This window comes from Magallana gigas, chromosome 1 (assembly GCF_963853765.1).
Source record: "Magallana gigas chromosome 1, xbMagGiga1.1, whole genome shotgun sequence".
NCBI lineage: Eukaryota > Metazoa > Mollusca > Bivalvia > Ostreida > Ostreidae > Magallana > Magallana gigas.
This window is the reverse complement of record NC_088853.1, coordinates 37,588,999-37,606,207: the sequence shown is the minus strand read 5'-3', so window position 1 is coordinate 37,606,207 and position 17,209 is coordinate 37,588,999. Positions and strand designations below refer to the sequence as shown.

The 17,209-nt window shown below is 34.7% G+C and overlaps 2 protein-coding genes and 1 pseudogene across 2 annotated transcripts; 1 reads left to right on the top strand and 2 right to left on the bottom strand.

Annotated features, from left to right (window-relative positions):
* Positions 1–1,971: 1,971 nt before the first annotated feature.
* On the bottom strand, positions 1,972–2,920 carry LOC136275892 (uncharacterized; annotated as a pseudogene).
* A 2,860-nt stretch (positions 2,921–5,780) lies between these two features.
* LOC105345424 (uncharacterized) lies at positions 5,781–8,925 on the top strand. Its single transcript, XM_066066659.1, has 6 exons — positions 5,781–6,284; positions 6,543–6,670; positions 7,802–8,115; positions 8,226–8,348; positions 8,439–8,634; positions 8,759–8,925. The coding sequence occupies exons 1-6, from the start codon at positions 5,964–5,966 to the stop codon at positions 8,919–8,921; spliced, it is 1,245 nt and encodes a 414-aa protein (XP_065922731.1). The 5' UTR covers positions 5,781–5,963; the 3' UTR covers positions 8,922–8,925.
* LOC117681409 (uncharacterized) lies at positions 8,142–13,112 on the bottom strand. Its single transcript, XM_066066669.1, has 7 exons — positions 12,916–13,112; positions 12,357–12,582; positions 12,011–12,188; positions 11,744–11,912; positions 11,374–11,546; positions 10,417–11,086; positions 8,142–8,346 (listed from the first exon to the last, which is right to left on the bottom strand). The coding sequence occupies exons 1-6, from the start codon at positions 12,993–12,995 to the stop codon at positions 11,073–11,075; spliced, it is 840 nt and encodes a 279-aa protein (XP_065922741.1). The 5' UTR covers positions 12,996–13,112; the 3' UTR covers positions 8,142–8,346; positions 10,417–11,072.
* Positions 13,113–17,209: the final 4,097 nt, after the last annotated feature.

Genomic DNA, 17,209 nt, shown 5'->3' with positions numbered 1-17,209 from the left:
CCCCCTTCCTATCTGTTTCGGTTTATATTTGTAGGGACTAAACTTTTTTTCAGCCATGTTTTTGTAAAAAGCTTCCCATATTTTAGGGTCACTGATGTACGTCTTACTATTCATCAGAAAACGTAAGGAAACTTCTTAAAGTGAAGTGTAGCGCTCACCGGTCCGTCTAAGAATGATGCTGGGTTGCCTGATCTATCTGTTATAAATATATATATATATAAATATATTTATATATATATATATATATATATATATATATATATATATATATATATATATATATATACATACAAATCTGTTGTAAATGACCAATCTTTACATGAATATAATACGGTAACGTGTAGATAATGTTGTTTTCTAGCTTCTCCCCTAGAAAAAACTCGTCGTAAGAGGGGTAAGTCCTTGCCACTGACAATTGTTTCCTCACAGATGTCACAACAAGTACATACCTCTGGGGTTTTCTTGGCTGGATCCCAGCTTTCTGTTGCAAATTCTGTCCAAGCTACTGTCCAATATCCATCTAACTGAATTTGTTTATTTAAATGAACTCGAAAACAATTCGGTTGATTGTCAAAATATTCAGAGCTGTCTGTGGACTTCAACACCATTCGAAAGCTCATCTTGATTGAAGACAACTGCTTTTATTCATTCTTCTCCAGGGAAGTTTCCGGAATCCATGAATTGAATTTACCAGGCCATCCATCCCATTTTACATACACTTCCGTTGTATTACCACTTTTTTAAACACTTTTTCAACCCTATATAGAATATCTCCCGACTTTTCGACTTTCTGAAATTCTGATTCATAAAATGTACCATCGATTGGTTCATGAGTTAAATCTTTGACCTTATACACAGGTTTTCCATCTCTCTTGTATCTCTGTGTCACTTTGAAACACTTTTCGGTCCATTTTGTTGATAGTCTCTTTGAAAACGATGTTTCAGCTTTGAGATACTTTCATCATCTCCTATTTTGTACCTAAATAAAGGCTTATTCTTGTTCTTTGCGCTCATTGATTTCACTGATTTTTTCGATATGATAATGTTCAATTTAAAACTTTTTCCTCTTGTTGTAATGTAGGTAACAAGTCTTATTTCATCTGCATTATCCTTATTGACGGTTGCAGGTGCTCGTTCTCCTAACGATCTGTGAGGTCTTTGGTTATAACTGGTCACTAGATATTGTAAGACATCAACATATCGATATGTTCTTTTTTTAAGAAAATAGCGATACATAAGGTTTTTCATTGTCCTGATAACTCTTTCAGCATGATTTGCTTTAGATTCGTTTTGAATGAATATGGTATGGATGCCCACTTTTTTAAAAAACGCTTTTACCCAGCGATTTTTGAATTCGCTTCCTATATCTGTTCTAAGAGTATGCGGTTTTCGTCCAGTTTGAAATATGATTTGAGACCATCAGTTACACTTTGAAGCTGTTTATTTTTTAAGGGAACTATGAACAAAAAGCGACTACATATATTTATTAACACTAACAAAAAATTATATCCATCGTTTTCGGAAGAAAGGTTGCTAACATAAGCTAAGTCACCGTCCCACATAGAGTCAATGGTGTCCACAATAACCCTTGAACGAGGTAATGAACGTCGGATAGGTTTCAATAAACTGTAGGGATCTTCATTATTCAAATATTGTCTAATTCTAATTCTTCCAATGTTATGCTTGCCGTCCTCTTTTACAGCTTGATAAAGTTTCTCTGGTCCAGCAAATGCTCCTGGACTTCCAGGAGTATAATACAACTTTCTTAAGTAATCTATGTGCTTTGCCACCCTGGCCCTTACTGATTAAATATTTTAAAATGTTACGTTTTATAAACTCAATCAAACATAAGTCATAAATAGTTGCATTCTATTGAGTTGTAAAATTGCTATATACGTTCATTTATACATATGAGTATGCGTATGAAAAATTATTAACATAAACCCAAATTAACCACTATAATTGGTTTGATTAAGTGTCACATTCGATTGTCAATAAGTCCGGCGTGTCACCGGCATTGCATTCCACCGATATATTGGTTTCTTCAGGTTCATATCCAAAGGGGGTGCACTCTGTACAACTTAACATTCCCAGCTGATTTTGATGAGATTCGCTAAATGCGCATAGTTCTGTGTCAATCAGCTCCGGAACACATTCTCGTACTTCCTGAGAAGATTGAAGCAATCTTGTCAGTTTTTGTTGGTTCAGGGTCACACCTTTCCTCGTTGGTACTGGTTCTAGGGCATCCTCAGGCTTCCAAAAGTGTCTAATGTCCACTGTAGAATATCCAGGACTAATGGAAACATAAATGCCGCCCCCAATATGCCACTTCATTTCACAATTTTTATCTGCAAACATTTCTCTTACTGGAAGCAAGGATTCAAACATCACTCATCGAGGCAGCGAAAATGTTACCCCCTTCTTCGTTGCAAAATGGCGACCGTTGGACTCTGTAAAATGGCGGATGTGAATATTGATCTCATCTTTGAAAGGCACGGCTGTTAGGAAAAGATCATTGAAGTCATCCAGACTAATTCTACATCGCTCTTCTTGAGACTTTTGTTGTTCTGTACGGTTACTCTTTGGTTGTTGCCACCATCGGGGGTTTTTGTCATGTTCACAACTAGAATTCTGGCCATCGCTAACTTCTTGTCAGATTCAGACACGGTATCATTGCCGAGTATTAGAAGCTTCGATAAGTCTGTTTGATTTGCTTTCTTGAGTGCCATTCGAAGACCACTAAAAGCTCTTGGACCTCTGCGCAGAATGATGCTTAATAGTTTTTTATTTTGATCATAACTGGTTCTCTCAGCTTTGATCTGCTGCCTCATTTAATCGGTAATAATACGGAGGAAGTCGTCATGCTTCTCACCAAAGTCGAGTAGTTCGACTTGATGACATCTTGGTATTTTTGCTCCATATTTCTCTAGAATAGGTAATATGCCTTCTAAGATCACCTAATATCTGATGTAAGTAACATAAAAATGCCAAGTTTTTATAACTGAAAATCACGTGATCTCGTTGACCGCAAACTTTTAAGGCTAAACAAAATTTATTTCTTGAAGCAGACGCTGTAAATGTAAGAGTAAAAATCCTGATCCTAACCTAAATAGACCTCAGACATTTTGAACTCGTTTAGTTTTTGGCGAATTACGGGTGCCAGTAATGATTCGTTTTTTTCTTTTCTTCTTCGAAAATTTCTATCTATAGCATACTGCATCCATATTCCTTTCTTTTCCTCAAATGGAACAATAAAAATTTGCACATAGTCATTAAATTGGATTTTCTTTTCCATTGTATGTAAATTTTGATATATTCCAAGGCCTCGGGCAAAAGATCATACTGAGCTGTTCCCTCCAGGTCTCACGGTGACCTGGTTATCAAGGTGACCTCATATTAATGACCCTATCATTAAGGTGACTTCAAGGGACCCAGGTATCTAGGTGACCTTAAGAGGCCCAGGTTTTAATGTGACCTCTAGGTGACTTCGTGACCTTGTTAAGGCCACTTCAAGGTGACCTCATTTTATGTGACCTCTAGGTGACTTCGTGACCTTGTTAAGGTGACCTCACTTCAAGGTGACCTCATTTTACTGAAGGTGACCTTATTTTACTGACCCCATACAGACCCCAGACAATACCCCTTACTACTAATGACTATAAATTGACAGGTGATGCCATAAGTAAGCTGAGTGAAAGGTTCACAGATATAAAATGATTAAATAAACTCAATGAGTCTTTGATGTCCAAGAAATGAAAAACTGATAATTGCACATTGTTGTTTTAAAAGATTAACAGTCCTTGAGACGCTGCACTCTGTCTATAAAAAATCACATATAGAGTCCGAAAAATGTCAATCACTAAATAAATAACTTTGTAAGAAATAACCCCTGAGAAAATATTACAAAACAGATGTTGAATTTTAAAAGTAAAGTCCAAAATGAAGTTATAATTGAACAGTGAATTTTGCACGGTAATATTATACTTACGCTGATTAATATTTCATTGATGTAAATATATTTTGATGGTTAAATGAATTCAATTGATTAATTTCTTAGTATGCCAAAAGTAAATTCACTAAATTACAGAAAGAAAAATAGAATTGTGTTATTAGAATTTCAAACACTGCACTATTTTTTCAGCATAATTCGGCTGTTCCAATGGCTCTTCCGTTAATTTCGCATTACTCTTTGAATAAGACATAGCTTTTTAGAAATAAATCATATTTGCGGGAAAGAAATAAATGTTTTAAAACGCAAATATAAGCATTGAATTATTATTTTTTGAAAGATGTCGTCTCATAACTCTAACGGTGTGTGCAAACAAATTATCATTATTCAATTTGTATGCACACACCGTTGCAGTTATGAGACCACGTCTTTAAAAAAATAATGATTCAATGCTTAAATAATTGCTCTGATCAGGAAGTGCGTGGTAAAGAAATATGTTGTTTTAAACACCACATTCAATACATATTTGCGTACTTAAAACTTTCGATTAAAGCAGACCATTCGGTTGTCAATCAGTAAGAATCGAAACAAAAGAGACAGTTACTCAAGCATATATTCATATCCAGTTAATAAAGATACATACAAAACATACTGTGAACCATTTTTTTTTTCAGGACAACTTTATTTTGCGGTAAAATAGAAATAAACTGGTTCACGGCGACAACATTTCCAAAGATGTAGCTTACATGTATTTGAAAAAAAGATTAGAGAAACTTCATGATTTGGTCGCAGTTTAAAAAAAAAATTGCAAGAACAAGGCTTTCGAATTCCTGACGGATTTTTCTTTCACTCTAATCAATGCTAGTGTATTGTATAAAAGTATAGCTTACAAGTAGCAACAGTTCGAATTTTCTCTTCGCCCAGTCGTTGTCGTTAGAGCTTGCTGTACTTGCCGACGCTTTGCACTGCCGAGCTGAGCTGGCTATCATACACATTAACTTAATGAATAACCCCATTGTGACTGCTCGTATGTTTCATTATTTAACTGTGGACAATGTTTTGCTTTTGGTACGCTGCGTTGTGAAATAAATTAGCAATTTTACATGAACCAAGTATATGTATACTGGAACCAAAATTTATGCATATGCTGATCACTGGCAATGACGATACGTCGTTAATGGATAAAGCACATTCTCGTACACGTGCGTAGGCACTTTGCCAAACAGAACGAGCCTTTCACCACGGATACTACTTGACCATATCACCAGCGTCACAATGCCCAAGCGTCACCTTATGTTTCATTTTTACCGTTGACGTTCATAACGTCTACAGTTGTTTTGCATCAACAAAGAATGCAGTCATGTATATCTATGACCACATCCACTCTGCTAATCACCTAGATAAACAAACTTATTTCCTTTTTTTGAATAATATTTTTTTTCACTTAAAATTATCAATCATACCCACAATGTAATTTGATTAAAAGTGTTGCTATATTAACGTTGGATGAATTGAATATCAATTGTTTTTATAAGTTTGCACTACGCGGCTATGTTAAGGCTGTCCGAAGCTAAATATATATCGAAAAATGATACTATTTTAATTATCGAAAAATGCTTTAACCGAGTGAGTTTCTTTAAACTTTTATTACATAAGTTAACAGTGGCATCCAACACTATATTTGATGTATTTTTGTGACGTCATATATTTTTCTTAAGCACGTGACGGGTGTATAGACTGTTTCACGATAAATTTGGAGCATGCGCATAACGACTTTCGCAGGGCAAATGTGTACATTGGATACACAGTACTCGATAGAAAAAACGCCGTTTTGTTCGATGGAAATAAACGATTCTTATATGAAAGTGTGCTTGATTTTTTATGATATGTTATTATGAGGTGTCAATTGTATATATTATGCATTAAAATTTAAAGTATCTGCTGCAAATTATTTAAAAATTAGAACGGAATTTAGTGCAAAACGGGCAAGTTACGAGATTGTTTACGTGCGAAGATGGCTGCTCGTAATCTTGAGGATGGAAATAATAGAAAAAGGAGAGGGCCATTGACGGAAATACCTATCAAATACCACGCAGCATCATCAGTTGGTATTATACCAGAGGTTCCTGGCCACGAAAACCTCCCCCCAGTGCAGTCAGCCGCGTATTCTCTCGTCACGCCCACCTCCCTGCCAAAGATCTCCTTCCAGCAAATTTATCATATGATGATATTGCGACATACAGAAGAAGGTAAAGAAGTAAAGAACTTTAAAGGACTAGACAGGGCTGTTAAGCATTTTGAGGCTGGAGATATTTCACAAATTATGACAGCTCAGGTATGTATCATGTAAATGTAAACACCCCCCCCCCCCCGACATATCATAATGCTTATAAATGTGTCTCTGATTAGATCCAGGTGAAATTTAACGTATATAAACGTATTAAATCAATGGTTTTCCAGCCTGCTCCCATCTTTAAAATATTATATACATGTAGCTCATAAGCATTTACAAGAACATATTAATTTTTCTCAGTGTCTACACTATTGTAAAACTATTCCTTCAAAACACTCATTTCAAACTTTAACATTGCAGATTGATGACTCAGTTGACTATGTCAGAGCCATCTGTTTGGCATCTATGAAAAAAATGAAATACAAAGTTTTCCTTTGTATCGAGGAAAAGACAAAGGTCCAATTTGCCTATTGTGAATGTCCTGTTGGGTAGGCTCAATATTACCAGTTTAAGGTGGTATGGGACATCTGTCTATATCAATGTGGATTTTTAAAAGTACATTATAATTAAAATACTTTCACCGGTTTAGAATTTTCAAATTTTACAATATTTAAGCTTCTTAAAATATTTGGAGAGGTACATTTGTATTAATTGAACACCCCCCCCCCCCCAAAGCAGGATTCGAACTCAAGACTTACAGATTCGTAGTAAACCATTTAAACCTCTGCGCTATGTTGATAGATGACAAAATGGGGAAAGAAACTATTTGTAAAATAACTCTTAATTTTATTGTTTATTTCAACAATGTTATGTCACAACATGGAAGTGTCCCATACCACCTTAAAATACTAAATTGTAATTGTACAACTATTATATAAAGTAAATTTATAATCTATAACTCCTATGAATGATGAGCATTGATATATGCATGGACTTGTAAAGGACTTTGTGCGGTATGGTCAAATATCTGCCCCCGATTTCAACCAATTTTTAAATAGTATCGTATTAAAATGAAATCTTCACAAATCATTGTAAAGAGGATGCCTATAACTTTAATAAAGATTTTAGTCATCATTGCTCACTCCCTGTTTATTTATGACGTCACCTAAATGACCTAATTCCCGCAAATTTGCAAACAAATGAAGATATTCTCATTTTTGCTCTATATTTTGTATTCGGAAGTATAGAGCGCAGGTCTGCTCAAGTGCGATTTTAACATATGTTTTTCTTCAGATAGTTATACATATTATACTAAAAAATGGTACTTGAGCAAGCCTGCGCTCGATGTTTCCCAGTCGAATAACCATCGGAAAACACCCATATTTTGCTACAAAACATCAATTTATCAAAATAATGCAATATTTATGACGTCATTTCTACATTATGACGTCACTGTGGTGATAACCTTTTACACCTTTATTTCCAATATGATTTTAACTATATTTCACCTTATTTTAAAGCTCTTTCTAAAACTTTGATTTTGGGGGGCAAAAAATGCATAAAACCGCACTTAGTTCTTTATTTGGAAAAGTGAAAGTCATCATATATTGAGAAAATATACCATTTGAATTTCGAATGGGAGAAAATTGTACTAAATTTTTTTGTAATATCTATTATAGTCTTGCCCAGACATGCAGTCATATAGGGGGGCTGCTTTTTCATCTGCACCACCTTCATCTGACAGAAGTCCTGAAGTCGGAGAGTGCAACATCAAAGATCTGCCAGTGGAATGTTCCTCGTCCGATGAAAATGGACCCTAAACCCCTAAAAGAGTGGAACTTGGGCAGACCAAAGATTTCAGCTGAAGGGGAACTCCAGTATCGGGAGAGAAAACAGACCAACTTTGATCCCCGACATCCCGAAGAGAGGGCATTCAACCAAATGAATGCACTTCAGCAACTTCAAACCCTTAAAAGCCTTTTTCCCAAAACTGGTAGGATACACAAACAAATAAAAACAAACCATTTTCAATGAATTATATTATTTGTTACACAAAATTGTACATGTTTAAGTCTATAAAATAAAAAACAAAATCAATTCTAGGCATGAGTCACTTGTGGACCATCCCCGATGACACTCCTGATGTTGTAATGGAAGAGGAAGTTAGGACACTGGAAGATCCAATGGAGACTGCCATGAAGGGTCTCATCTTGTCAGCAGAGAACTGTAAGATATCAAGTCATTAGTTTAATTATAGTGATAATAATAAGTGGAAAAGTTATACATGTACTATTTAAAACTGTTTTTAATATGCAGTGCCCATGCCAGTTTCAATTGATGACAGCTTGAGTCTGTTCATTGAGCAGAGGACAAGAAGTCAACGAAAATGCCAAATCTGGAAGGAACTGCACAAAGGGAGAATCACAAGCTCTCTCTTTGGCGCAGTTCTCGCCTCTGGGCCCAGTCCAACCAGCTTGATCAAACAGGTCATTCATGGATCAAGTTTGGACAGGTATGATATTGAGACTTTGAATACTTAAAAAATACCAATGAATACCATTGTTCATCTGAATCTAACTAAATTTTTTAATTAGTAAATTCAAAGAATTTATGTCATATGTATTGGAATTTTCTAGGTATCCGACACTCCCTGTGCCAGTCAGGTGGGGAGTTGAGCATGAGCAGAATGCCCTGGTAGATTACTTGGCCCTCCAGAACGCCGTTACCAGGTTAAGAGTGGAGGAGTCTGGACTCACCATATATACATCCCATGCATTTCTAGGAGCTACCAGTGATTGATGGGTGTATGATGAGTCCGCAGCATTGTTAAGGCGTCCCGATGCTAAAATGCGGCTGGAAAACGATATTATTTGAATCATGGCAAAAATAATTTTACCGGGAGTATTTCTTTAAATCTATGTTACATTTATTGACATCGATGTTAAACATTATATTTGATGCATTTTTGTGACGTCATATGTACTTCGTAATCACGTGACAGGCGAATCCTAATATTGCAAATGATCTAGTTAAAACGCATCGGCGCAGGTGATTAATGACATTAAATCATACATATTTTTAAGAAAAATCCTTTGTTAGGTCATAAACTTTGAAGTTCTTGCTTGGGAAAGAAATAGATATTTCGTTTATAGAAGATATTGTTGAAACATTCCACAAAATCATCAAAATAATGCACATTTTTACTAATCAAAAGCGATTTACAAAAAAATGGGGTAAATCCGTAGGTTTCCGCAGCACGATTCACATTGGTACTTATATTCTCTACCAATTTTACGTAAAATATTCTAAAATTGTGTTGATCTTTCACCTGCGCCAAGCTGGTTTTACATGCATTAAAATTTCTTCATTCATTTGTTTACACGTAGCAGGGAGAGTCTCCAAACCACTAGTTTATAAATAGTCTTTTACTTAAAACGAAGCTTTAAAACTGCCGATTATTTGATACAGGTTTTTAATATGAATGAATTATGTACGTCTAGAATTAACTGCAACATCTATATAAAGGAAACATGCGGTATTATACTGGTTTGATATAATTCACTTTTAACGTTAAGGTACATTCCCTGAGAACTATCGACAGGAATGCAGATCGTGACGTCAAAGTTAATTATGACGTGATATCGTATGAAGTACAGACAAGTGACTTTCTACATATCGCATCGGGAAGCCTTAACATGCCCGCGTCCATGCCAGAGGGAAACCAGAAGGGAGTTCTGGAGATAAAGTGTCCGTACTCCATCTCTAATGATGTCATTACACACAGAGAGGTACACTTTTTTATATCAGTAAATGTAAATGTGTTTATAATTATTTTTTTTGTTTTTATGAGTCAATAAACTCAATTTATGAACAGTACATTTATTTGCTTTTTAATAGGTTCACGAGTTGGTAGGGAGAAAAGGTTTTTGTCTTGAGGAGTCAGAGAATGGCCCAAGACTTATGAGGGATCACAGCTACTATGCCCAGATTCAGGGGGAGATGGCCATCATGGGATGCGCATGGGGCGATTTTGTAGTGTGGACTGTAGCTGAGCAGAGCAACTGTTTTGTGGAGCGAATTTATTTTGATCCTGATTTCTGTTCTTTTATGTTGCCAAAACTTGTTGAATGGTTCATTTCAAATATTTCACCCTCATACATTAAATCATAATTGCCCCTTATTTTTTCATTTTGTTGTTTTTGTGAGTATCGAACATAAATGTCACAGATTTATTCATATGGATAAACTCGAACTTTCACACATTTAGTACGTTAGGATATACAAAATTACTTACATGTACATGTTCTAGCTTTCAACTAATGGTACATCAAGGTTTGTAAGCCAGCAGCACACAGCAAATATATGAGACGCCAGTGGCACTAAGGAAAGAGAAAGTACTCCATCAAATATGTGAAAATTCTTAACACGCCCTATAGCCCTTTCTACGTGAATCCTTAATTTAGCAATTTCTTGAGTTTTTAACACATCCTGAGAGGAAAACTGTGAAGTAGATGAACGAAAAGGAGGAATATTTAAAGAACAGCCCTTTTTCTCAAGCATATCTGCAATAGTGAAACCCTTATCTGCCATAACTCCATCTCCTTCCTCAAGCATGTCAAGAAGTAGTGATTTTTCAATCATCTGTCGATCAGAGACTCGTCCACCAAATCCTTCTGAAATTAGAGAAATGACACCTGATGGAGTGATTCCAATAAGAAATTTAATAGTTGTGTGATGCTTTTAATGTGAAAAAGAGAGATTCTGGTTAACAAGACTGCTAGATTTCTGAACAAATATTTCTGTACAATCTAAAATAACTCTTAAATTAGGGAAAGAATGAAAACAAGAAGGCATATTCCTTTGAATGATATCCCTGGAAGGAAAGGGGTTCAATGGCCTCAACTCCTGGTAAAGCAAGCAGACCCATGTTGTGAAATACTGTGAGTAGGTTCAAACAGAAACTCCTGGAACAAAGATAAGATGGTAAAATTGTATAATTGTCATACAAAATTTTAGGGCTTACATGGTCAGGACTGACATATTTGATACTTGAGCAACTCTCCATGTGTAAGTGAGTGTTTACCAATATCTTTTCAAAAATATTCATGAAAATTTATACAAAGATCTGTCTATTCGAACATGCCCATAGAGAAATATTCCAGCATATCTTGAATATACAATCAATTTGGAAGACAAAGTAGGGAATGAATTTCTAGTGAAACAGTTTGCACAGGGTTCACATTAGACATACCAAAGCGTTCAGCAATATCTTCGACAAACAATCCAACTTTCAGTCTCATCCGTGTTGCAGGAAACTGGTCTATGGGCTCCAATGACATCAGTCGTCTTGGACGTGCCCTCTCCGTAGGGGTCATAGAGGTACCTCTCCAATATACCATCTTCTCACACTTAGGCACTAGATAGCTGCAGATACAATTTCCATCAACTGATTTCTTTGCTTGGAAATTATACAAGTTGTACATAATCATTTTGTTTGAGAAATTTAAACATTGTGATTAATGTTAATGATTAATTCATGAGGTATGCAAGTAAAATAATCACATGTTAAACAAGGCTGTTGAGTTTAAGATAACTTAAATTTTTTTAAAATAACCACTTACTTGAATAACCACAAAAACACTGCAAAGCTAGGCAGTCCAGTATATAATTTGGTCTTGGTGTCATCATCCTTTATCTTGTCAACAGACCAATGTAGACCTTGCAACCTTCTAATCTCGGATTTCAAAGCCAGGTTTTCTAGTAAGAGTGGGTCTGGATCACATTGTACACCTACAATGCATTGCATCATGTTTACAAGCATATCGTGCAAATTCAAATCTTAAGGTTTATATTAATCCATTAAATTTTGCCTTATAATTTAAAAATACCTGCATCTCTTGTAAGTCTGACCCCAATGTCATCATCATCTGGTTCAATCACCAATCCCTCTGTATCACTGCTGGGTTCCTCGTCTCTGCTCTTGGTGTAGGATGAGTGAATAAAGGTAGAAAAACTCAACTGTCTCTTGTCTTGCTCCTTCTGCTTACACTCTGCTTCCTTGAAGTCCTACAATTTATAATAAACAATGTTACAACTTCATTTAAAACAGCTATGAATTTTTTATTATGTATGATATCATAATATTTTATTATATTTTTATGATGTTTTGTTTTGTCTATTGCCTAACCTTAATTTAGATACTGACCCCAGTAGAATTCTAGCTAATTCATGTACCTTTTGAATATTTCTTCTGGCTGCTCTGTTCTCCCTTTCAGCATTTACTGGTTTCTCCTTATATGAGAATATGGTGGGAACATAATTCTCATCCGCTGGATCATCACTGTGCCAACCAAAAATAAAGTGCTCTGAACACACACAAGAGTGGTCAGTGGGAACAAAATCTTCCCTATTCAGAGCTCTTACCCAGAGTCGTCGTTTTTTGTTTGCATCTTTAGGGAATCTTGAATTAATAAAAAGATGCACAATAAAACTTCTACTTTATATACAGACTGTTTAAGCAACTATATGTGTACATGTATCACCAAAAATGTCAAATATTCATGTATGTTATTTGTTTGTATGCACGTTAGAATACAATTTAATTTATTCAGCAATCCGTTTGTAAAAAAAACTGCTTATGTAGTGTATTTCAAATACATTTTGTTGTCAAACGACTTCTGTTTACCCAGTGATATTGCCTTTCTCAATCATTAACACACACAACCCCCCTTAAAAGGGGTACGCTTCCCATATGTTTTTATATAAAAAAATGAATAAAAACGTATTCAATTACCTGAAAAAACTAATCCCCTTCTCTTTTCCCTTCGCATCGTCCCTGTTAGTACACATGTAAACACTACAGCTTCGCACCATCGTAATCAAATTGCAGTCGATTAAACCGAAAGAGGCGTTTTCACTAAAACAAAACTTGCCCTGCGGAAGCGTTTGTACGCATGCGCGGAGAACAGCTCCGCAGTTACCGTGAATGCCTCTATTCTAACACGGTAAATAATCTATAAAAATCGCATCGGCACAAGTGAATATTGACATTAAATCAAAAATAATTTTATGAAAAATCCTTCGATAAGTAATGTATTTTGCAGTTCTTGCTTGGGGTTCACATAAATATTTCGTTTATTTGAAATATTGTCAAACCATTTCGCACCGCCATCGAAATTAGGCACATTTTTACCTTTTAGGCTCGATTTACACAAAATCGGGTCAATCAGTAGGTTTCCCCCAGCAAGATTCACAGTGGTACTTATTTTCTCTCCCGATTTCACGTAAAATATACTAAGATTGTTTTTATCTTTCACTTGTGCCAAGCCGTTTTAATATGCACATACATATCACCATTCATTAGATTACACGTAGCAGGGAGAGTCTCAAAACCATTAGTTTATGAAGAGTTATTTACCTATTACGAAGCTTTAAAACTGTTGATTTTTTTATACTCCATATCGGTGATATTGAATTTAGTATCACTAGTATTAACAACAGTGTCTATGTTAAGGAATGAAGCGGTTTTATTATGCACAATGAATATCACCTATTACGTTACGATAAATTCCCTAAGAACATTCGAAAGGAATGCAGCTCGTGACGTCAAAGTTAATTATGACGTCATATCTTATGAAGTACAGATAAGTGACTTTCTAAATATCGAGCTGTGAAATTAATCGGGCAGCCTTAACATAGCCGCGTAAATACAATACTTGCTGAACGTTTGCGTTTAATTCAATTTTAATGAATTATTGATTTGGTATCCAGCGTGCTTCAAGCTACAGTATACTAGTTCTTTTTTTTAGTGCCATTCAACATATTACAACAATCTTTAACTTTTTTAACAGCAGTTGTCAATCGAATTGAAGGTAATTTTATAAAAATAAATAGGTAGTCAGAACAATTCATGCACAGGTTCATGCACTTTAATGCGTCTTTACTCTACATGTTACGACTAGTTACCATGTTGTAAATTTTGTATTTACTGCCACCATGTAAATTTAAAAGTTACAACATGACATCTACTGACACTAAAATACTTAGCAAATCTCAAACATTTATCTTCATCATTGCGTGATATTACGTGTTTTTCTTATCTTGTAACTCAACAAAATGAAAATATTTTTAAATGAAAGCTTAATAATGAATATACAAGCTATAATCCTACCTTTTACAGTTACCTTTCTGTCGAAGAGAAATTGTGGTTCCTGTTGAATATACCAGATTTCCAACATAGACGAATCCAAGTAAACAACCGCCTGTATATCAATGTATACTCTGTCCCAAGATATTTTGGATTCACGTTTGGATTAATTGTTTGATATTTATAAATACCCCAGGATTCAAACGATGTTCATTCAAAAGTATTCAAAATTTCCAAGATTTATCAGTCAAAACGCCCCTGTTAGCTTATCAGGTTTCAATACAATGCTAAAAAATGTTATGTCTACGGAGATTTTGCATTGCAGCAAGCCCGGATGATAACGTTGAAAAATTGCGCGATGTATTCCGAGTGTATTCCGAATGGAGAAAAGATGTAAACATTTCCCATTATAAATCTCCGTAAGGAATCTGTTTTCGTTCCTGTGAATTTTTCCGAGTGAAAGATGATAATGTGTCAATGAAATTATCTTGGAAAATATCCCTTTCAACTATTTCAATTGCACTTCTTTCACAGGTAAGTGTATTTTTATTAAAAATCGTCCAAATGTGTTGCATAAATATCTTGGGACAGACTATAGAAGATGCGAACTTTCTTCTGTCACGACAATGTTCATTATCAGTCAAGGTTACTTTATTTTTAGCATTGAATTAGCCAATTCATTAAAAATATTTAACATGTACATGTAGCATGCATACCTAAATATGAAATTGCATGACCAAATTTTGTCTGTTTCCATAATCCTCCTGCGCAAAAGCTTTTTCAAACTAGTCCCTACTCAAAATATATGAGTTGTGTTTTGGTGGTTTATGTATTTTTTGTGTATGCATGCGTCAAATAGTAATTGTTTGTAACCTGTTGTTTAAGGTGCTTTTTTAAAAGGAAAATCATCAAAATAAATTGTGATTTTTAATGCCTGGTTTTTTAGATCGGTAGTTCATTATTAGCACAGTCTTGTAGTATACGAAATAAACGGGTTAACATTTATTAAAACTACAAAAATGCGAAGATGACTCGGACATTATAAATAAGAATTAAGCATTTCCGTTGTATTTTTTATGTCGAGGCATATATATCCATCAATTGATTGATTTAATTTCATTATTAAATTTTGAAGGTAAGTCTTATTTGTGTGCCGAAGACGACCTAACGGTGAATTTTGGGAATCTGTATTTTCAACACAATGTTATGTTTATGTTTATATTTTGAATCAATATCCATACATCTCCAAAACAGTGTTGTTTCATGGTAATGGTTATTTTTTATCAGTCTTTTAACTCAAGCCATCCGTAGCTTGTAGTGGTATACTCCTTCAAGCACAGACTTTAACAAACTTAAAATGTCCATTTGCGTTTTACATCTTGTTTATGTAAAACACTACTTTAAACTTAACCCTCCGGTAAAGATAAATACACGTATTTTATATTTATATCCTCTAATACCTTCTACATGGAGCTAAAATTTGATTGACAGCATGACGCAGATTACATGAAATTGTCTAAAGAAAACATTCGTAAATAAAATTTGAGAGAGAGAGGGGGAGAAAGAGAGTGGGAAGGAGACAGACACACAAAAAGAGAGAAATATATATAGAGAGAGAGAGAGAGAATGAAATGCAAACAAAATAAGTTAGCAGATTCTATAGAAAAGTCGTTAGGAGTTATTATTTTGTTTTGTTTTAATTGATAAAATTTAAATGTGTCGCCTAGAAATGTCTACTGAATGAATCTGCGTCTTTTTTTTTTATTCCGGAAACATCAAAAGTTATTGTCCTTGATGTAATTAGGTTCCTAATTTTTGCTTATACGTTTTTTTTTTGTTTGTTTGTTTTTTTATGATGTTGGAAAAACATGCATATCTTAGTTTTAAAAATTAGCTTAGAATGAGAAATTTTCCTTTTACTATAGAATCATTAGAATTCATGTCTCCTTAATTGTGGTAGTAAATTTATTCCATAGTAGCCTGGAAACTCAATGAAAATGCATCCTCTATGAAAACAAATTAAATACTTTTGTTAGATGACGTAGGTTCTCTTAAATAACTATCAATTAAAAACAAGTATTAAAAAAAAACATATCTTATTAATTTTTTTTCTTCCAAAAATACAGCGGTTTTTACACTGCACGAATTAGATTTGCGGAGGACCATTCCATATATCCATGACGTCAGGTGACGTTAAACAATTGGAGGGCAAACATTGTCACTCCTTTCCAAAGTTAACACCATCCAGTCCCGCACATTTTCGGTGTCATTTATCCCACTTTTAACATGCACCTTCATACTACATACTAGAATTTGTCAAGTTGTTGTAAGATATCTTTTGTGGCATATCTTTTATGTCCATAACTCTGTATAATATCTTTTGTGGCATATCTTATATCATTAATGTCCAGAAATCTTTAGACACAGTTTTGACTTTTGATAAAGAAATAAAGCAGAGTCTAAAGGTGCACAATCCATGCTGTTTAGGGGAGGGTGCTCAGAATATCAGTTCTTCTTTGAAAAAAGACAATAACAAACCGTCAACCATCTCAAAAATCCATTAAACGAAATACAAATTCAAGGCAGAGCAACACGAACCTCTTAAAGAAAGAGGTAGGATCTGGTGCCTATCCTTAATTCTGTGTTTCCAATTAAAAATCTTTGTTCTTTGAAAATAGTCACACATGCGTCATCTTCGGTGGTGTCCCAGAACACTTTGGTCATAACATTTATTTACGGTTCTATAATGGACGATGTCCATAGACGTTAAAGTTTTAAATTTTTTAAACTCAATTTTAAAGCATTGGTGGTTCATGTTTGGCGAAAAAATGATTTTTTAAAAAATTCAAATTAATTGAAACTTTCACAAATTTATTGACGGTTTGTGATCCACAATGACTATGGGCGTTGAGGTTTTTCACTTAATTTGAAGTATTGGTGG